Source organism: Neolamprologus brichardi, chromosome 17, assembly GCF_056152115.1.
Source record: "Neolamprologus brichardi isolate AB-2024 chromosome 17, ASM5615211v1, whole genome shotgun sequence".
Classification (NCBI taxonomy): domain Eukaryota; kingdom Metazoa; phylum Chordata; class Actinopteri; order Cichliformes; family Cichlidae; genus Neolamprologus; species Neolamprologus brichardi.
This window is the reverse complement of record NC_142120.1, coordinates 19,347,531-19,370,597: the sequence shown is the minus strand read 5'-3', so window position 1 is coordinate 19,370,597 and position 23,067 is coordinate 19,347,531. Positions and strand designations below refer to the sequence as shown.

Here is a 23,067-nt window from a genome sequence, read left to right as displayed (position 1 = left end):
CTCCTTTAGCAGAGGATACACTGAAGGATCCTCCCTGAAAGAAAAGGAGAAGATTCAAAGGAACGCTCCATCAGGAGGTCAGCATGACTGAACAGAGATCATCACTGCTAACATGCAGATATGCTAAGATTAGTTAATCATACAGCAGTGCTACTTTTTGAGTGGAGTGAATGTTGCAGTGTAACTCGGCTTGCACTGACGCTGTCCTCGTTTTGGCGTGCTGTATTTCCAGCTTTCAGGATTATCTTTAATTAAATTTGACTTCAGAAATGCCGAAAGCTTTAATAAAGGAAGAGTTAAAGTGGATCAAGAGAACATGTTGAGCGGAGAGCAGGGTGAACAGCATTTCTTAATGCAGCCATGTCATTTCACCCTCATGACTGCAAAGCTCTGTTCTGTTTTTAACCTTAGTTGACATAGTGATATTTTCCACCCGCTTGTCTGTATTTATAATATTTACAGCACAAAACATTACGGCAGCAACACTCAGCATCATTTCCTGAAGAAATGTGACTAGAAAAACACAGAAGGTCGGAAACAAGGTGCATTTTTTAGAAATATGAATCACATAAATTCACGTAGGTAGAGTCCATGAATAAAAATGTAGAACTGGAAATAATCCTGGGTGCAGACATTTGACAGGACCTCTGTCAGGCTGTGCTGAATTCTTCAGATCTGCTAGTTTTTTAGGCCTGCCACTGTCCTACACTTGTCCACTCTCCTCAGATGTTTTTTTTTAAGGACACACACCAGGCTGAGAAATTTTCGCCTAATAGTTTTGACAGGCTGCATGAGTTGGGTGAATTTTTAATGCTTGAGTGATTGACAGGTCACTGCAAAGAAGCTTAACGAACCAAAATATTCCTCTGAAAATGGTCAAGTACAAGGACCGCATTAATAATGGGTAAAAAAAGCAGCCAATGTCTAAATGACCCTTAGAAAGCATGGGGAACTATTGGACCACTTCAAAACATTCCAAGAAAGGTCTGACTTCTTACAAGTCGAAGGTCGCAGGTTAAGACTTTTGCACAGTGCTGTACATAATCCAAATACTTAGTAAAGTCTCTACTATGAAACCACTGAAAGCCTTTAAAAAGGGCACGGGAATAAAAGCTAAGAAGGAGTGCTGAACAGGAAAGAATCAGCTGACAAGATAAAAACAGAACGCAGTCTCTGAATGTGAACAGTAATGCTGCCATTTTTTTGTGTTTTTGCTAACGTACACAAATTAAAACCCACTTAAAAAAACCCACTCTGATTCTTGTGCTGCGTCCATTAGCAGCCTCCAGAAAGAATGAAATCTCTCTCCGCTTCTCGGCTTTCTGTTTATGTTTTCAAGCTCGCCGTCGCTGCCGAAAGCTATAGAAAAATCAGGGAGAGCATCATTAATGATAATTAGACAATTAGTGCATCGTTAGCGGTTAATTTGTGAGTAAATGAACATGATTGGGAGTCAGAAAGTGTTTCGAGCGCAGCTCTAAGTTGAGTTCATTGCTTCTGAAATCTTGTGCTTGTGTTTAGTTTTATGTGTTTCGTCAGCTGTTTTCAGTTTTGTTGAGCACACACTGATTGTGCTGTCAAACTGATGTGTGCAATGGCGCCCCCTTATGGACTATAGAGATGGATAATTATTTTCCCTGATTCACTGAACCGCAGGTGTGTGTGTGTTTGTTTCAGTGACGTTTTGCTCACATCCCTCTCGTACACCCCCCAGTTTTTCCTCTTTTCTGCCTCCATTGATCCTTGCCTCACGCTGAGTCCAAGTCTGCCAATATGCAGTTAAAGAGTGTGTGTGTCTGTGTGGGGGTGTGCTTTCATGTTTGTGTGTGTCACTGCAGGTTTTCCTCTCATTATCTCTGGTATTTGTCTCTACATGATACTTTTTTTTCTCTTCTTTTAGTTTTTTCCCCACTTTTTTTTTTTCACATATCCTGAAGAAAACCTGTCTTGATTTATGGCTACAGTGGTGTGTGTGTGTGGGTGGGTGTGTGTGTGTGTGTGTGTGCGCGCGCGTTTTTGCGTTTGCTTTTGCTTTTTTCATTGTGTGTGCTGACCTTCACAGTTGGATAGAGGCGAGGTAATTTAGTGTGGAGTTCCAAAATAGGGAGGAAGGTTTTGTTGTTTTGTGTTAATGCAGACCTGAGGGGAAGTGTGTGTGTGTCTAATTGCGTTACTCGTGTTGTGGGGACATGCATTTAAAAAAAAAAAAAGGAGAGCATAAGGGGGATTCACATCAGCACACACCTTGTAAAGGTGTCGGGCTCCGGTCACTCATGCTGTAGTCTTTCATTTAATCTCTGTTCCCTGAGTTTAACATGTAGGCAGCATCGTCTTCCTGGTGTTATAAGTAACCTGATCAAACCGCATTGAGGACAAACTTTGGGAACAATTGCCTGACAGTTTGTCATTTAAGGACTTGTAGGCGTCACGTAAATATAAAACTTCTGTACTAAAGTGTTCTGCATGGTAGAGGAAATGGAAGCTCCAGAAGATGATGCAATGGACATAACATTGGATAACAGTGTCACAATGCTTTTTGCATAATGTCAGTGGGGAATTTAGATAAGTGGTGAAGGAAGCACTTATTGTGCAATACAAAAGTGGTCCTTTGTATGTGAGTTTTTCATTTTAAATGTCAGCAAAATGTCTTTAAAATGTCTCTTAAATCAGACGCTTGCCAGTTAGTGCTGTATTTCCTATGTTATTAAAGCAGATGTGGAATCAGACTATATCAGAGATGGATGTAGCTGCCAGGCCTGAAAAATGAAACAACTGGACAGTATCTTGAGCCTGCATTCTTTCTAACAGCCAGCAGGAAGCGACTGCTCTGCTCTTTGGTTGTACGGCAGTGTGAGAGAAAAGAACTGAATATCTGGACCCCAATAAACATCATGTGTCATTGTGTTTATTTCATAAATTATTAGCCATATATTTTGAATAAAACAGGAAACAGGGCACAGTGCTGTGCAGAAGTCTTGGGCACCCGCCATTTCTTTATATTGTTATTTCAAGAAGCCAGTTTTTCTTGATTTTTTATTTTTTTTTAAGTTGTCTCAAGCATTAGTTTTCCAGGCTTTTTGAGGGGTGTTGGCTGCTTTTTCACTCATTTTTAGTCCAGTAATTGTACCTGCTGCTAGTAACAATCATTTCTTCCTATTTCTTTAGTTGAATTTATGAAAAATGCCAAAGATAACAGTTTGTTAGATATATAATTATATTTCTGCACCAACTTCCCAAAGAACTGCTGAAGCAGAAGCTTTCTACATCAGATGAATCGCATCTGAAATACATGTTTAGAAACTGGTGAAAAAAAATCATGCAGTCCCGACAGGGCCTGAGAGAAACATCTGGACCTTCAGATGATCCATATACTGTTCATTGAAGCCTCATCAGAATGGTCTCAGTGGAAGAGCGGTTGTAGATGTGAAACAAGGAGAAAAGGCTGAGGTATGCCAGATCACACACACAAAAAAAAAAATCAACAGAAATTTTATATTTTTTGTTAGAGGGTCAGGAGAGAGGCACAACAGTGAGCTTCTCTTCAGTAAAACACAGTGGAGGTTCTGTTGTGGTTTGGGGCTTTATTTTAGGCAGTGGTGTTGGGGATCTTGTCAAAATTGATGGTATTATGAACACAGAAAAGCACCATCAGATTTTAATCCACCATCTGGAAAACATCTGAGTGGCAACAGCTTAGTTTTTCAACATACCGATGATCCCAAACACACTGCTGATGCAGAGAAAGCTTACCTGGGTAGCGAACATACAGTGGAACACAGTTGTGGCTTGGCCTCAACATTATTGAAGCAGTGTGTGTGAGATCATCCTGATAAAAAACAGAACAAAAGGCAGAAACAACCAAAGAAGAGCTTTGAATGTCCTTCAGGAAGCCTGTTGAACTATTCCTGAAGACTATTTAAAAAAAAAATTGCAGAAAGCTCCCTGACAGAGTTCAGACTGTGCTGCAGAATAAAGGTGGTCACACCAAATACTGACTATTAAACTTGTTAGAATTGTTTAAACTCTGTTTTATTTGCATGTTTAAATAAATCACTCCACCCGTGTCCCATTTTTCTAGCAACATGTAAAGAAATGAAGGGTGGCTCGGGACTTCTGCACAGTGCTGTACTGTATATTTTAGGGTTTGGCTAGCTTGTAATTGACAAGCTGCAAATGTATGAGCCAGGTTCAAAATCAAAGAGGGTAACAACCAAAACGCAGAACTATTGGCTTCAAAACTCTCCACAAACCAAATGTAGAATGTCGCCGTGGTATCAAAGTCCATCCTTTATATATTCAGTCCATGAGGTAGTTGTACTAGGTTAAAGCTGCAGTATATGTCCTTCCAAGACACAACCACCACAACGCCACTGGGACTTTAGATTCTCTTAATATAAGTCATTAATTTTTTTTAGTTAAAACTATGATTACGGTTTGGATAAGATGGGCAGTGGTTTTGGTCTCCAGAAACATATTTTTTAGTTAATGAAATGTTCTCTGAAGTGATGGAAACATGGCCGTGTGTCTGTGTGTGCAGTTTGAATACGACGAGCAGCAGGAGGTGAACGTATCCTTCCACATCAAGGACAGAGACACTGAGAGGAAGATTGACAGCACCCTGACAGGTTGGTATTTCACCAACACAGACACTTCACAATCGCACATAAATCAGGATAAAGTGTGAAAGTGCAGTTATCACGCTGTTTTTAGTGTCACCTTCGCTCATTTCAAATTCACTTCCAGCTGCATTATGATAATTAGCCTCACCCTCTCTTCTCCATCTTCTTCTTCATCTTGCTCTCCTCTTCTTTCCGCCGTCTCCCCAACAGTCGTACTGTATAGCTGCTCAGTGGGAAGAGAGGACTGCAGCCTGTGTAAACATGCCGACTCCAAGTACCAGTGTGTTTGGTGCGCCGCCTCACACAGCTGCGTTTACCGGGAACTCTGCCGTTCACCACAGCCAGCGCAGTGCCCCAACCCAGAAATCACTGATGTGAGTCATAAAAACACAAAACCATGACCTCTGACATGTCGGTAGGAAACACTGTTGGAACTTCTTTATGGACAGGATTGGTTCTATGTTTGGGAGCCTAAAGGGTTTGAATGAGTGAAATGTATGTGCGGTAACCTTTACCCTCTGTAAGACTATGGCAGTGAGATTCATCTATCCTTCCATCCATTTTCGTCTGTTTATCCGATGTGGAAGCAGGTTGCAGCAGGATAAACAGGATCCTTTACTTCAGATGTTTTCACCTCACCCAGCTTCTTTTTATGTGAAAGGCCTGCAACCATACTCTGAGGTTCCTCCAGATATCTGAACTCTCTAAAAGTCCAGACACCCAACAGATGAAGCTAGTTTCTACCATTTGTATCCGCAATTTCCCTCTTCTGGTCCACTTCTCGCTAAACCTCTTTTGCTTTGGGCACCAACTCTCCCCCAACTCAGCAATCGTGTCGTTCACACAAAACTCTGAAACATGATTCTCAAACAGATCTTCCTCACATTGACGTCCTGTTCATATGTAAAAAAAGGATAACCCAACTGGACTCCAATAACCAAAAAATACATAAATGAATAAAACACACGGCCTGGATAGAACATCTTCAAGACCATGTGGACTAATTAACAGCCAGGCATTTTTTCCCTACTGCTTTTATTTTACTTTCCATTTAATGTGGCCCCATTTTCTGATTAACTTTCTTAGTTTATGATCATTAATGGGCTCCTTGGGCTTTCCCATGATCTTAAGGTGGATGAGTACTTAGGGGGATGATGGATGGATGATTTCTTGTTGTCTGTGCCAATGTTTTTTGGGGCAAAGCACTACATTTTTCTGTTCATCATTCAGCAAAATCACAGGTAAAAAGTGAGTAAAAGATCTGCACAAAGAATGTCTTATTCTTCAGTTTCACACAAATATAACAACCACAAAGACTTGAACAAAAACTGCAGCATGTTCCATTTATAATCTGCACTGAACCAGAGAGTGACCTCACAGCATTTCAGAGATTAAACCGCAGAGTTGTGATGTGGCTATGTCATTTAATAGAAGCAGAAATCCAGGAGAAGATCTGTGAGTAGCACCTTTAATAGAGCCAGTATTGCATTTTCCCTTCTAATCGTAACAGAAGACGAGAAAACCTACTGACATAAATCACACCGTCGTTCATGTGAAGTTGTCCTTTGTAGAAAAGAGTGCAGTGGGAAAACTGCAACCAGCTCTGAAATGTGCTGCGGCTGCAGAAAAAAAAAACATACATAGAAAGCAATCATATGGAGGACAGAGGACAAGAATGATTTTACATGGATCTGTTTGATTTTTTGTCACTTTGCACAACCTGATTTGCTCACCAACATATTTTTGTGAGTGCTCTTTCTTGGTCAGCATCCAGGTTTTTGGTGCAAAGCCTAAAAGTTTCTCACTTTTAACCTGATGGCCATCATCATCATCTTTAAAGAAACTGAGTGTTACGTTATCATCTAACCCTGGCTCGCCTAGTTAGCTGGATCCACAGACTATATTTGGGCATTGAATAAATTTGAATAAATTGAGGTCATTCAAGTTAGCCACACTATTAATAATACACATTTTTATCTTTACTGCAGTTTAAATGGGTGAGATGCATTAAAGTCACACTAAAGCAGCACAACCAGAATTAGGAAGTTGCCACCTCGTTGCCTTTGAAATAGTTACTTCAAAGATGGGGATCGGATCTGCGGCCACTCAGATTCAGCTCAAAGCAGCTTTGCCACATCAAGATGGCGATAAAACAGCAATCAGACAGTCGGTCTGCTCTCAGTTTGCTGTTGAATGGGGCCAATCTGGCAATCACATGCAGTCCGTTTGGGTTAATACACCCATTAACTGTGATAAATTGGCCAAAACTTCAAATCTGTTTGCAGCTACATACATAGAAACTCTGCTACTACTTACATTAAGTACCAGTTTAACTGGAAAATAGGCGCTTGGTAGGATTGCTTTTACTTAGGAGGAATAACCAATACCTAGTTGGCATCCAGCTGAGTCGACTCCCTTTTTGCAAAAGGTTGATTGCCAGCACATTGCAATCAATCTGCGTGGTTTAGAAATTAGCAATTCTTTGCAACCTTTCACCAATCTGTCTGAGAGAGATGGCAGTCGGTCATCTTCCTAAACCACAGGTGTCTAACCCGAAGCCTCAAGGGCCGGTGTCCTGCAGGTTTTAGATATCAACCTGGGTCAACACCCCTGAATCAAGTGATTAGTTCATTGCCAGGCCTCTGGAGAACTTCAGGACATGTTGCAGAGGTAATTTAGTCATTTAAATGAGCTGTGTTGGATCAAGGACACATCTAAAACCTGCAGGACACCGTCCCTTTAGGTCTGGAGTTGGACACCCCCGTCCTAATTTATTAAACTGAATTTTGTTTGGGTGTCATTTTGTTCAGTATTAAACACATTTTGTTCTTCGGGATTTTTTTCTTTTAGTTGTACATCAAAGAAAACAAAGCAAGAATCCACAAACCCTCACCTACATCCATGTGGACGGTCTTGGAAATCCACATCTTTCCACAAATTCATCTCTTCTCTTTTTGTCACTGAGCTAATTTTTTTCCTTCCCATATTGTATTCGCTGTTTGTCTCCTCCTTGGCTGCAATGCTTCAGTATGTTTCCTATTTTCTCTGGAACATCAGTCATTTGTTTCAGGCCGGTCTTGATTTCCTCTGGGCTGCAGCTGATTATGCCAGAAGAAGTTAGTTATTTCCGCAGCAGACTTTGCTGAGGATAACAGGAGGTGAATATATACAAGATGAATTTGATCTTATACGTCGTGCAGTCACGTCAAATTGAAGATGAGATGGCCCAAATTGAAGCAGATATGCGGAGCCTTTATTTCAGAAGATGTGTTTTCACAGGCTGTACTTCAACATCTTTATGAATATTTATACATTAATGTCATAACATTGGAAGCAGAAATATTTACAGTTTGTTTTTTTATCTTTCTTTATATTTTTTCCCATTTTCAGATTTTTCCCTTTACTTCATTAAGTCGTAGTACAGAGAGAAAACCCCAAAAAGCACAGAATTATAAAAATATTTTCTTTATTATTAAATCTGAAATAGTTGAAAAAAATATTCTTTTTAAATATTACAAAGCATCTAGTGCATTTAATGGAATATTTGTTTTAGAAAATGGACGTATTCATTGGTCGGTAGGTCACTTATCATTAAAATAAAAGCAGCACGGCGCTGTTTTCACCTTTACACTGTGCTCCACTCTAATTAGCATTCAAGTTCACCTGAAGCATCCCTGAAGCCTTCATTTGTTGGACACTTTGGCCAAGCAGAAACTGGTGTGCTGTGAGTGGCGCATGCAGGCGTGCCATCATTCTGTGATTTGGGGAATGCTTTGGATCTTCATTATCACTCGGTAGTGTTTGCTTAATTGTAGGAAGCCAAAATTGTTAATATTCGATTGTTGTGCAGTATTCTGTAAGGACGTTTCAAACCTGTTTCTACCCACAGCTTGTGTGACTGATTGACAGAAAAATTAACTCTGGTATTATTGCAGGTTTTGGAATTTAAGCTCTCCTGCTATTTTCTGTGATATCAAACAGTCTTTTCTTTCCTTCTCCAGATCAGCCCTCGGTACGGCCCTCTGAATGGCCGGATCTCAGTGACCATCAAAGGCTCCAACATGGGAATAAAGAAGGAAGACATCAAAAAGATCACAGTGGCCGGAGTGGACTGCATTCACCAGGAGGACAGATACTCTGTCTCGACCAGGTAATCTAACAGGAGCGATGGCCTCATTAACATGCAGATAGAAGCACACCTGTTGCTTTTACACATTAAGCTGAAGCTCTTTCACATGCACCTGTGGCAGTGTGCTGACATGAATTATTAGCTAAAGATAAAAATCTATAAAAAGGTGGAAGCTTAGTATTTCTGCACGTCATTTGGGTTTTTTTGGTTGATTGTACCAGGCACTGCCCCGCAGGTGAAGGCTTTGATCTATTAGCCTGACCCAAAACTTGATTACTTACATACTTGCAAGTAATCTCCATATGTAATATACAATTAAGGGGTTGATTCAAGAGGGGACACTCAGTTATTTGAATTCTGGGCCTCCATCTGTTTTCTGAACTGCGGCCTCTGTTGTTCTCTATCGGCAGCGTGGTGTGTGAGATCGGCCCGGCGAAGCGAAACCCACCGCAGGACCTCCCGTTTGAAAGGACCAACAGCGGACCAGTGGAGATAACAGTTGAAGGAGAACGATCTGGGACATCTCAGGTCTATTTTACCTACCGGGTACGTCAAGACCTTCCTCTAACACACAGTCAGGAAACGCATGAAAGTACCAGGTGCTCATCAGCACTTTCAAAATAAGAGTGTGGGGTTTGTCTACTAGTAAGGTAATTATGGGTAATCGTGGGTATGGATAAAAAGAAATAAGTCAGCAGATAGACGCCTGACCTTGCTTGTATTATTCACACGCCAGCAGACTAAAGCGAAAGATGTTTCTGTAGCTTGTTTCAGGCTTTTCCATCCACTTATAATTTAAGACAGTGACGATTAACGAAGGTCAGTAATAAACCGATAAATCCCCCTGAAAACACCAGAGGCTCCTTTACATACAGCTCAGGCTTCATAGCATAATGAGCATCAGAACCCACATATGTTAACAGCTAACATGTTTCTTATCTGTACACTAGTTTGCTATTAGAAATGCTGTAGAAATGTCTCCTGATCTTCTGTCTTAAAGCATCTTAGTTCAACTTCAGGAAGCTTTAAAAAACTGTTCAGTCTGGTGTAGTTAAACCTGCAGACACTGCGTGCAAACCTTCTCAATGTCTCTGAGGCAACACCGAACATTGTTTGACACAAGTGCTTCAAACCCCGGAGATCAAATCCCAGAAACATTAAAAGGTTTCTAACAAAGTAAAAGCATGCGGCCCTTCTCTGGTGCGATGCAGGGAAACCGTCTCCCTAAAGAAGCAGCAGTGCGTGAAAATACTCCTCGCATACAAATTCACCACCGCCGCACCAAACTCCATTCAGTTTCCAGTCATCTCCCCACCCTCGCATAGCACAAGAGGAGAAACAAACATGATCAAAATAAATGTGCTTCACCTGCTGTTCTGTTTTGTTTCTTGAACTCTGCTCAGTTGCTTAATTTGAATATCACTGTTCACATTCATATTTCTTGTTTGTTTCTATTGAACTGACAAAAAGCTAATTAAAGCAAACTGCTGAGACCAAAATGACTAATTTAGTTCATCAGCAGTGTGTCACTGCGTTTAAATGCTGCAACTCAGCTCAGGGTTGAAACATCAGATTACTGCATTGCTGATTTGTCTCAGTGTCTACGCAGAAATATGAAACTAATAAACATGCTGGCCACGATGTTGGGTTTTTCATGAACAAGAACACATCGTGTTTCAAAAATATTCAAAATCCAAATGTTTTCACTCCTTTTAGCTTCTCAAATGTGATGCATTTTGGAGTGTTAGAGGTGAAATTGGATAACATTATGATTACAAGGAGCATTTTGAGTATTTTACAGACATTTTTTTGAACAGGTAGGTCGATTAATGAAAAGTCACAAATCACAAAAAACACACATGTTACCCTCAGAAAAAAACACAAAAACTGCCGAAATACGTGTTGCTGCATCATGAAAACAAAGAATACTTCCACATCTTTAAACTGTGGCTGTATTTATATACCTGCACTCTGGGGTAGCTTTGCATGATTCACAGTTCAGAATAATCCGGATTTATAGTTTAGTCGGCACTGGTGCTGCCTCTCAGTCCTGCATGGGTCAAGCTGTTTTAACTTTCTTTGCTGCTCATAAACAGAAAGTCCAAACTACAGGCAGAGCTTTCATAATGCCCACAAGATATCCACTGGCCAATGATTCATCAAGATGAAGAAGAAAGAAAACATACTTTATACAGTACTTAATACTATCTACTCACCTTTTAAAAACATAGAGATGACAATAAAATGTTCTTTAGAAAATAAAAAATAAATAAGTAAATAATACTATAAAAACGTAACTAAAGGTTTGAACTGTCACTTGAGAATATACCATTCCAAAAACAAAAGGAAATGAATTGTTGAAGTTCGCAAAGCAGTTGAAGTTCACATGTGCCAGGAATTGGAGTGAAAAGTATCATCAAGAATGTCAAAAAGCCACACAGTACAATACCAGCCTGGCAGAGGAAGGAAATTAAAGATTACAAAGACTCTAGTAAGAGATGTGTCCAAAAACCCCAACACAACTGCCACCTGACTGACACCCATTACACACAACTTAGCCAAGTCAGGAATTGTAGTATATAAAAGTAAAAACTCAAACTCTCCACGGAAATGGACTGTGAGGTCGCAGACCAAGATTAATACTGCAGAAGAAGATGTCCTTAATCCAGACTGAAAGTGAAAATTATTCACACTGGAAGCTAAACTAGACTAAACTGGAGCTCTTTGATCACAGAGATGGTGCTTATGTTTGGAGGAAGAAGGCTACAATCTAAAGATCAGCGTTTCTACAGTGAAACACGGTGGTGGGAGTATTGTGCTGTGAAAAATGAGATCCACATATGAGGATATTCTTTTAAGTTTTGATAGAATAGTAGCAGTATAATGTCCTCGTAAGTGGATATCAGGCCCTTGTAGAGCAAAATTCAGTATATTGTGGTCCAAATAACCCAAAATGTGATGTCCACATATGTGGATGCCAGGTCCTAGGAGGTTAAAGAAAACCTCAAGCTGCCAGCAGCTAAACTGGGACCTAAAACATGCATCACCCCTGGTGAAGAAGTACCTCCAGAAGACCACAGTGAACATTACTCACCAGCCTGCATAAAGCCACAACTTGAATCCTGTTAAAAACCTGTGTGGTGAACAGAAGACCAAGGCTCATACTGGAAGGTCTTTAAATCTGGAGGCCCTCGTGAAGCGCTTTAAAAAAAAAAAAAGCAGTAATTTTCGTTGGGGGCAAATACTTCTGTCCCCAGTGGTTTTTAAGTATGAAAATTCAGTCTTTGTGTCTGAGTTTTGTTTTTATTTTTTTTTTGGCACCAGGTGCTTTCCAGTGTCCATTTGGAGTTTTCATGTTCAGCTTTCATTGTGGTGTAAAGTGACCATCACGGGGGATTTATTCATAACACACATGAACCTGTGCTTTTTAAAAAAATTACAAACAGGCGGCCTACTCTTCAGTTACATTAGAGTAAACGCCTTCAGATGACTATAAAGACAATTAAATGTTCCTGAATGGTTGGAGCTGTTCAGCCTAAGCTTTAAAGTTTCTGTGTGTCACGAAAACAGACTAATAAGCTCATCTGGGTTATAATTGATGTACAAATGACTAATTACTGCAGCTGACAAATGCTGACCTTTGATGTGAATGAGCCTGATGCTGCCTCATTTTAATTCCACATCGATTTGTTCAGATTTCGATCTGCTGCAACTCCCCAGTGAGTGTCTCTGGGTTGGAGTTTGTTTCCTTTTAATGCGAAGAACTGTCTGCATTCCCTTTGTCTCTCACACCGAATATACTTCAGTTGCTGCTGCCTCCTGCACTGCTGTTTTCTCTGTGTGTTCAACTTCCAACCAGGCAGAGTTGTTATGAGTTTGTCTGTCGTTGGGGATATTTATTTTTGTGCTTGCAGCGCTGTCTGCCAGAACAACGAGAACAAATCTGCAACAGCAACGAGTCAAATGCTTAAGTGCGTCTCAGCAGCTGCACATGGGCTACGCTCATTTAAAGGATATCATAGTTCTTCTTTGCTTTAGATTCATGTTTATACTTTTTTATTTATATAAGATTCTTCTTGCATCTAAAGAAAGATGACTTAACTTGATAATTTTGAAGGCTCTTTGTGCTGGGGTCTAAACTAATGATGGCACGATACCACTTTTTTATGTCCGATACCGATACCGATATCATAAATTTGGATATCTGCCGATACCGATATGAATCCGATATAGTGTGTTTTTAATCAATAAAACGTTTTTTTTAATATCTTGCTGCATTTTGTAAAAGTTTATACTCAAGTTTAAATAAATAACAACACTAAAGCTATTCTGTTACACCTGTATGTAAAAAATACAACAAAATATGTCATAGTTCAGCAAAACTGATCAATCTAATAAACGTAAACCTGCTCCATCCTCCCTATTCTGGTATTTTAAAGAGTACTTAGCAGAAATATCAAGCAACCTAACTAATAGGGTTGCAAACTCCCAGCAAAAAAAAAAATGGGGAACCACCCTCCAGCTCATGATGCTTAATCGATGTAATCAAATTTAATTTGATGCAGGGGGAAAAATGCACAGAAAGAAATTATTTTTCAAGAATAATTAAATAGATTCAACATCTTTCTTCAACAGAATTGCAGAATTCACCGATGGTACCTTCCCAAAGGAAAAAGTAGTATAGCTTACTAGGGTATATTAGACTTAACAGTTACTATATACAGTAATGGACTTCTATATATTTTACATCAGATTAAAACTTTGGGTGTAAGAGTCAGATAATTATTTATTAAAAGCTAGATATTTTAAATGAGAACAAGAAAGAAAAGTATGTCTTTGTGCCCCCTTTTCCCTGTTCATGCCTTATCGGCCCCCCTGGCTAAACTTTGCTAGATCCGCCCCTGCACAGTTACCAGCTGTCAGCTACGTAGAAAACGATCCTGGTCTAGAAAGTAATATTAAATAAATTCTAACAACAGCTTATCAAGCTTAATAGTGCTGCTGTTGTTCAGCCGCTGGTTTCCTCTTTCTGGTGAGAAGTGGGCCAAAAACTAAGAAGAGAGATGGACTCTCGACAGAAAAGCCGATCAGCTGATCATTAAGCAGTTTCACGATTGAAGTAGCAGCAGGAGAGAGAGAGAGAGAGAGGCAGTCGCTCCATATATCTGTTGTTAAGCTTAAGGTGGGAATGCTTTACAAACATTCAGAGATGAACTTACACACTTGCTTTACTTCTCTCTGGGAAAACTTCCTCAGAGATGAAATGCTGGTTTGCTAGCAAGGCTACAAATACACACAGCGGCTCTATCACGTGAGGCATACTGCTGCTACTGCTAAGGTTATGAGCCGAGTTACGCCGTGTAGCAAGCTTTGTGAGGTGCTTTTTTGATATTTAATGGATCGGATTACATTTTTTATTTCTCGCAGATATCCGATCCAGTAATTTGGGTCAGTATCGGACCGATACCGATACGTAATATCGGATCGGTCCATCTCTAGTCTAAACCAGGCATAATATTTGCTCTTGGTTTGGTTGTCCTGTCAGGACTGTACAGAACCTTCCAGTATAACAGAAACCCCTCCAGCTGACCTGCACAGCACAGAAGTAGAAAACGTGCCTGACGGTGAAGCTCTGCCGTGACACGATTTTTATTTTCTTTCTTTGTAGTTGTTGTTCTTAGTTGTTCTGCTGCCTAAATACCACAGGGTCGAGTTATTGAGCTGCATAAAATTTAAGATCTGTTTGAGTTCGAGATCAAAGCGTCTGTACCTGCAGGACAGCAGCTGGAACATAATGAAGTCTACACAGTTTTCTCTTCACTTCTCATTTTTATTCTTCTCTCTCTCTGCTGCTCGGTTTGACAGATCTGGGAGCTTTTGTTTTTATCATCATAATTATTATTATTATTATTTTACTCTCCAGAAGCTTTAAAAAAGTGTTTGCAGTTTGAAAACTTGATTTAAGAGTTAAATACAAACATCGGTCCTTCTGAAATTCTCCCAGAGGTATGGAGACATACTCAAAGGAGTCAACCTGTAAAGGAGACTCTCTTCCTTTATGTTAGTACCATTATAGATTATTTATATAAAATAGCCACAGCCTCATAACCCTTTAGTTTGGATTTTATGATTTCTGTCACTGGAAAATATTGTCTTGGTGAGACGGAAGTGACGGTATAGTTGCAGCATTAAAGTGATAATACTTAATGAATCATTAGTTTTAAGTACTTTAAGTATATTGTTGCTCAAGCTTTTGCACTGTAACTTAAGTAGGTTCATAACTTTTAATGAAGGATATTTTTTCACTGTTTCACTTATTTGATACAAATTGATGCCGTGTCACATGATGCATCTTTATTCAGGCACAGGGCTGCATGTGAACCTAAAATAGTAAAATTTTCTACTCTAGTTATAATCATATAAGATGATTTTGTAGAAGGCCAGCCTCGCCTTATTCCTGCTCACACTTCTTGACTTATTTGCTTCCTTGTGAATGTGTGTGTTATGTGTCCATTTCCAGGAAGTTTGTTACACCTGCTGATTTTAACTACTACAGCAGTTCTGCTGTCATGTAGCGCCATCATCAGACTAAAATTGAAATTAGTCGAATATGATGCTCTAATCCAGAAGTCTCAAACTGAAATGAGCTGTGGGCCACTGCTGGCAGCATCATCTCAATGGAGTGCTGCTTTAGTGATCGGAAGGTTGCCGGTTCGAGCCCGGGCTTGGACAGTCTCGGTCGTTGTGTCCTTGGGCAAGACACTTCACCCGTTGCCTACTGGTGGTGGTCAGAGGGCCCGGTGGCGCCAGTGTCTGGCAGCCTCGCCTCTGTCAGTGCGCCCCAGGGCAGCTGTGGCTACAATGTAGCTTGCCATCACCAGTGTGTGAATGTGTGTGTGAATGGGTGGATGACTGGATGTGTAAAGCACTTTAGGTTCCTTAGGGACTAGTAAAGCGCTATACAAATACAGGCCATTTACCATTTTAGTGTTTTGTTTGTTTTTTAAACTTTCAAATATTGCAAAACAAGACAAAACTGAAAACGTGAGTGCAATTTTTTTTTCTCACTGTTAACTAACTAAAGCTTTTCATTGAACTACCAAATAAACAAATTGGTCCTCTCTTTCTGGTCAGACACGTGGCAACACTTCTGTTTTGTTCGTATTTAACAAAATAAAAATGCAGACATAAGTGTACACGTTAGTTTTTGACTGCTAGTGAAAATTGTTTTCTTTACAAATAACTCACTGAACTACACTCACTGAACTACCACAGCCAAACCCTCAACATGTTTGTACTCTCTGCTTATATTGTCTTCATAATAAATAAATTTTTGCTTTTTAAAGAACTTATTTTAACATTGCACTCAACAACAAATAAATCCTCCCCAACAAAAAAGTTACTTCAAGGGCCAAATTGTATTATATTTCTTCACGTCAATATACGGACTGCAAGTAGGGGTGATGTGAGCTACATGTGGCCCCCAGGCAGCGAGTTTGAGACCCATGCTCTAAATCAAACATAAGTTTGAAGAGTAATTTTGTAAAATTTATTTTGAAAAATAAAATGATGTAGTTTTTTGCAACATATTTCCACAAAAAGTAAGTGTAAAATTAAAACTTAAAATTGATTTAAAAATCCCCCACAAATTACTTGAATCATGCTTAACTTGAAGAATACGTATAAAGATTTGGCAAATTGCCCAGTTTTTAAGGTTTTTATCACATAAATTCAGTAATTACAGTAACACAGGTACGTGGTTTCGCTATAATAAAGCAGTTCTGACTGCAGCCGATCACTCTGTTGGTTTCATAATGTTAACAAGCTAAAGTGTGGTTTTGTACATGGTGTACCTGAACCTGCTGCTTTGCTCTTACAGCCAGGTGGTGCAGCATATGTTTATGGTGCCGGCTTTTAAGTAGCAGCCATCTGGAGTAGCCTCCTATAGACTTAGCCTGTTGAGAGGTTTTTATAAACGCAGCGCTCTTATCAACAGATGTAAATTGTCCTCTAACTGTTTGATCCTTCAGTAAAACCTGCAGTTGGTAAACAAATGGGCTGATTTTGTTGTTCATTAATAGAAAAATGAGATCCACTTGTTTGCTTTTATTACAGTTGAATTAAAACATGATTACTCTAATGTGCTTAACGTTTTTAATCAAAGCAAAAAATGATGAAATAAAATGCAAACACAGCGGACGTCCGTGCTTGTGTTCCAGCTGTAGAATTTATTAACATTTATTACATATACACTCTTATGCAGCAGTCCCCAACCTTTTTTGCGCCACGGACCGGTTTATCCCCGACAATATTTTCACGGACTGGCCTTTAAGGTGTCGTGGATAAATACAACAAAAAAAAATAGTATCGGTACCGAAAAAAAGATTTATTCATAACACACATGAAAAGACCCAGGAAAACCGAGTTAATGATAAAAATGATGACAAAATAACGCTGAAAACCAATAGAAATCCTGAAAACCATACATTTCACACCCAAGCCTCAACTCTCGCAGCCCGGTACCAAACGACTCACGGACCGGCACCGGGGGTTGGGGACTGCTGCTCTTATGTGATCCATCCTAAAGTCAGTATTTTTGTCATTATATCAAGTAGAAAAGAAGGCAAATAATTTTCTTACCTATTCAGTCAAACGTGATCTGAACTTTTTTTTTCAAACTGCTGAAGTAAATGTACAAAATGTAGAAACGTAAAAAGACACAAATATGATTAAATTAATATATTAAATGTATATATATAGTGTATATATAGTAGCCTCTGTAATAGAAAGTGTCCACATATTGTATGAAAATTGCAGCATATTCCCATTAAAGTTACTGAGTTTGGTCATTTCCCCCCTGTTTTCTGTGCAGGACCCCGAACCGAGAACAGTCACGCCAGAGAGGGGTCCAGCAGCTGGAGGGACGGTGATCACGATCGGAGGCAAAGACCTGGACACGGCGACTAAAGAGGACGTTGCTGTGACAGTGGGAGGAGTTCCCTGTGAAGTGTAAGTGGCACCTGGTAAAGGAAAATGCAAATGGTACCAGAAACAAAAAAAATAAAGAGAATAGATGGACCTGAAACTCATTTATATTCATAAATATTTTCTTTTGGTTCTTCAAAATTAGTAAATACAACATAGAAAATGAGTCAGTCGCACAGAGTTCATGAACTTTTTCCATCCATTTAGTGATCGTATTGCTTTTCTTGTTTCTCGAGTCAGCCTATGTTCTTACTCTTCCTTCCTCCTCTTCAGCCTTTCATTCGGCACAGAGATTACCTGTAAGACCGGCAGGTATCGTGGGCAGAAGGTCCCATCGGACCGCTTAACAGTGACTGTGAAATACGGGACAAACACCACCAAAGACATCCACGGAGCCTATCAGTACTCGGAAAACCCCAAGATCACGGAATATAACCCCAAAGCCAGCTTCATATGGTGAGTGTGGACACATCACACGCACATTTTTGCTTGTTTGTGTGAGTAACAGCCCTCAAAAGGACGCCTGACACAGATGTAGATGATGAATTCAAGAAATTTGTAAACTTGTAAATTGTAAATTTGCTCTGTGTATCTTTAAAGGTCATCACCTTGTGCGTTGCTTGACCGCTGCTGCTTTGAAATCAGTCTCTCAAAATAAAATTTGGGTTTTTGAGTTTGGAATGGAAGTTGTATGAGACGCGTATTCAAATTACAGACACATGTAAGTGGTTATATCTGGGATTCCAGAGATGGATCTAAAACTACAAGCAGCACTGGAAGTGACCCAGAGCAGCAGATTGGCGCAGTCACCTATAGTTTTCATGGAGCACGCCATGTTGCAAATACTCGCTAACTACTAACCAATCGGTAGTGCAACTTGAAAAAGAGCAATACAAACAGGAGGAGGATGGAAACTGTTCACCTTCAAAGTAGAAAGTTATGGCTTACCACCGTAATCAACACATTTAAAAGGCACCATTTTTACTTTGAAGGTGAATTGTCTTTATTTCCAGTTAGCCTCAAGAGGTTTTTGGTTTAACAATACCTCTGTGACCAGTTTCACCTAGCAACATTAACTGCAGGGAGTTTTCCAGCTGGTCGCCAACTGCTCTCTAAGCCTTTTGAGCATCAGTCTACAGCCTTACTTGAATAAAAAGTCTGTAATGGTAAAAAGAAAACAACAAAGCCAGAAACATAAAGTACTCCATGTGAGGCATTTTTGTGTTGAGGTTAAAGGATGTAATAAACCTGTCTCACTTACATTTAAATTTGCTGTTATTAAGCATTTGAGAAAATAAAGAGATGGAGTGAAGCTAAAACCTCCCCCAGATGTAAATCCAAGTCCTTAAAATTATTTATAAGCTTATTCTTTATCATTTTTGTGTAGCGGTGGTCGAAAGATTGTGGTGTCTGGAAACGGGTTTGATCTCATCCAGAGAGCCATGATGAAAGTCCAGCCCTCCCCTGACGAGTTTTCACACAATTCACCGCCTGAAGAGGTAAGAGCTGGTGTCATCACACTAGGAAAAAGCAGTGGTTGGAGACAGCCTTGCAACCTAAATGAACTTGCAGTCTTGTTGCCTTTGAAATGGTTGCTTTGAAGACAGGGATCAGGTCTGTGGCCACTCACTGTCAGTTACTGTCAGTTACTGTCACTGAGGCATCAAAGTGGCAATAAAATCGCTAGAAAGCAGTCAGTTTGCAATTAAATGGGGTAGAATTGGCAGCAGCATGCAGATAATTTCTCATTAACTACTTACATCCAGACAGCCAATACCTCAAAAATTTGAAACAGAAATTCAGAAATCCTCCACAAATAGTTACATTTATGACAAATGACAAAGGCACTCAGCAAACCCTGCTTTCATATAGGAATATAGCTTCATACAATCAGTATTATAGTTGAGTAAAGAGCCATTTTCTGCAAAGAGACTTGTTGCAAACGAGCTGTGCTCATTGGCACAAACCGACTCATTTAATTGCAATATGTTTGCAGTTGGTTTATAAATTACACTGCAATTATTAAGAAACCTTTGCAAAAATGTCTGTGATTCCTGCAGATGTTTGGAGACGAGTTGCCTGAATGTGTAACTGATTTATATCTACTACAGTGGAATTATGTGTGATGTATTATTAATCTCTCATAAGTAATAATATACCTAATAAGCACCTAGCAAAGTGCTAAATGGTATCTGATTATTCTGCTTCTTGTGTTTGTTTTGTTTTTTGTCAACATGATGAAGTGTATCAGTGTACCAACACAAGCATAACAATACAGTAGCATAAGCACTTAATAGTGAAATAAAGGAGTGTCAAATCAAAGAATAAGAATTTGCAAAGATCGATTCAACTTCATTTCCCACAAGAAAAGATAAATGATCAATTACCCTTAATTCATCTTTTCTTTAAATTTCCGTAAAGATTAACGCTGTAGTTGTGTGTTCTTTAGAAAATTGTATTTGCTTTCATTTAAAAATGTCATATTGAATGGGTGGAAATACATGTGTCATTGTATTTGTGTGAATCTGGAACATTGTACGTTAGTGGACATCAGCAAAACTGCTCATTTAGATCCGTAGTGTCTGGGTAAATTTTGACTCAACAGGGGCATACGTAGAGTGTGTCTTTATTATAACTAGTAAGGCATTACAATATGTGGCCCGTTTTACTGACAGCACAGTGTTCTACAATTTAAATGAACAAATAATTGCTAAAAATAGCCAAGTGTTCGTCTTATATTTTGATCTTTGTGAGAGACGGTAAGACCACGTTTCTTTAGAATTGCTTGGGGCAAAATGTGCAGTCAGTGTGACTGTGAGGATGTTTTTAATAAATGCAGAGTGTCAGCTTGATGTACGTCAGTCTGCAGCCTCATCTGCCGCTTGTTCTCGCCGAGCCAAAAGCCTGAGACTGAGGGAACAGAGCAACACTGCTATTTCACTGCTGAATAGCTTTGAGTGACAGAGACTCTTAGGAAAGATTCACTGCAGGGGAGAGGAGGTGAAGTCGTTTTATTGTCACTTCATCAAAAGCTGCTGTCTGAACCGGGAAGAAAGAGAGGGAGACTCAGTGGGGAGGCAGAGAGGGGGGAGAAAAAGGAGTATGGGAAAGAGACAGAGGAGGAGGAAATATGAAGAAAAAGTTAAACCTGCGTTGTGATTCACTGCCATCAAACTGTCTGCAGGTTAAAATAGAAAAAGCTGAATTTAATCTGACAATAATAGATTTTTTTTGTCCACTTGAGGGCAGCAGAAAAGAGTCGGTTTTGTGTATTTGAATATGTAGATTTTATTCGACATTCTGCTGTCAATCTGACACCATTTCAATAATGAATTTTGGCAAGCTAGACTTCATATTTAATGAAGAATAAAAACTCTTTTTGGGTTCCTTTTTTTGTCCATGTATGGTAGTCATCTCTTGACACTTTAAACTCCAAGCTAAAGACTTGTAATGAATAGAAATCCAACAATCCAACAAAAGCACAGAGCTCAGAGAGGGCAGCCTCCTTTTCTCTTTTTTAAGCTCTGTTTTTGGTCTCCACCACACTCGGTGTTCACCAGCTACTGAAAACAAACTAAATAATTAAATACGTTATATATTGAACACCTGCCATTACTCGCTGGGACAATTGGAGGTTGAAACAACGTATATACCTGACTGTGATTGTTTGGTTGTACAGCCAGGAATGATCTGACAGCCCTGTTATCTACTAGGTATCTCCTTGTATCCTTGGAGCTCCTCTTTTGGTCTCCACTGCCTTCTCAGGGAACTTTTGGCTTTAGAGAAGCTAAATGCTCCACAGTAAAAACATCACTATAAAGTCTTTTTTTTAAATCAGCTGACAGATGTGTTTTTGTTTTTGAAGCAACCAAAGCTGGGGAAAGTTTTAGGTCTGGTGTAGAAGATTTTTACAGAAAGCCGATCTTTTCTTTGAGCTTTACACACGCCTGGCTCATTCTTCAGCTTTCTCACTCTGAATAATTTCACTCTTTTTCTTTTATTTGTCTAGTTTGTGCAGGAGGCTCTGAGCAAGAACGACACAGTCCTCCAGTTTTACTCCCCGATAGTGAACTCCAGCTACGAAACCCTCTCTCAGTCTCTCAGGATTTACCTCCAGCTGGACAACGTGATCGAGGAGCTGAAGAGCTTCAACTATCACCCCAACCCCACCTTCAACGAGCTCGCCAGGAACGTCATCACAGAGACCGGCATTATCATCGTGACTGTGAGCACTGATTGCTAGAGATGTTCTTAAAATCCCCTCTTTGACTATTTTTCTGTAAATGGAGCTCACTCTCATTTTCTCACTTTTGCCAGGGTTGGGGTTTCTCCAAGGCGATGACAGCCAAAGAGGCCCAGGCGTTTGTTGGAGATGCCTCGTGTCACGTAAACATACTGCAGGTAAACACTGTCTGTTTGAGGAAAGTTTATAATGGCTTTATAATAAGTTTACACTGTAAACATGGAGCTGATGTTCACATTTTATGAAATGTGGGGATATGAGGCGGTCGTGTTATCCATGTCTAACACTGCGTGGCTGTTGGTTAAACTGAGAGTACGAGTACGAGTCTGCCACGTCTGTCTTCCCACAGACATACAGGCTTCTAAAAATGCAGCATTAGGACACACTCAACGCTTGATCTCTCCTTTGGAAACAATTCAGTGAAGGCGCCGTCTCTTGATGAGTAGACTGCAAAGATGTTACAATGACAAAAACAAAACATCTTCCAAAGCTTTAGTTCTGATGCACCATGTGAAAATACAGCTAAAACATATTTCCTCCTGGTTTATCTGCTTTTGTTGTATGAGCAAAACAAACACCGCAATTTCCTTTTAGTTAATGCAGCGTGTTGTGTCACATTCCAGCTCCTTATATTTTTGGACTCTACTTGGATTTTAGTTTTTGCATCATACAGATTAAAGAGAAAAACTCCTCACTCATCTAAAAATCCTCACTCATCTAAAACAAGCCGTTTTAGCCTGTTTTTCTTTAAGACCTGCCATCCCTCCCTCTTGCCCCTCTGCTTGCTTCCAAAAACAGAAATCAATATTTCTAAGAATGTTTTGATCTGATTGGTTGACATTTGGGCCACTCTGTTATAAATATCTATTTGGGTACTGAGCAAAAACCTCTTTATGTTGCTTCCAAGGAGCCAGAACTTCTTGTTATTTTAAAATGGTCCTGGTTTTCTCGTTCTCCACACTTTCTGAAGATCTTTCACCTTTTTTTGTTTTTTGGGCGGAGCATCGGCTGCTTTTTTACTCACTTTCAATCCAGCTCTTGTACCTGCCCATTTTCAGACAAATGCTTGTTGGTCACAGCACCTTAACTCT

At 39.7% G+C, this 23,067-nt stretch overlaps 1 protein-coding gene across 1 annotated transcript in view; it reads left to right on the top strand.

The window, feature by feature from the left end:
- Window positions 1-23,067, top strand: part of plxnb2a.1 (plexin b2a, tandem duplicate 1) — a 224,324-nt gene that overhangs the window by 179,171 nt on the left and 22,086 nt on the right. The window contains exons 17-25 of the mRNA XM_006780946.3: window positions 4,538-4,625; window positions 4,830-4,993; window positions 8,621-8,769; window positions 9,159-9,294; window positions 17,621-17,757; window positions 18,007-18,189; window positions 19,121-19,232; window positions 21,743-21,958; window positions 22,051-22,134. Of these exons, the coding sequence (XP_006781009.1) occupies window positions 4,538-4,625; window positions 4,830-4,993; window positions 8,621-8,769; window positions 9,159-9,294; window positions 17,621-17,757; window positions 18,007-18,189; window positions 19,121-19,232; window positions 21,743-21,958; window positions 22,051-22,134 (1,269 nt within the window). The remainder of the gene's footprint in view (window positions 1-4,537; window positions 4,626-4,829; window positions 4,994-8,620; window positions 8,770-9,158; window positions 9,295-17,620; window positions 17,758-18,006; window positions 18,190-19,120; window positions 19,233-21,742; window positions 21,959-22,050; window positions 22,135-23,067) is intronic.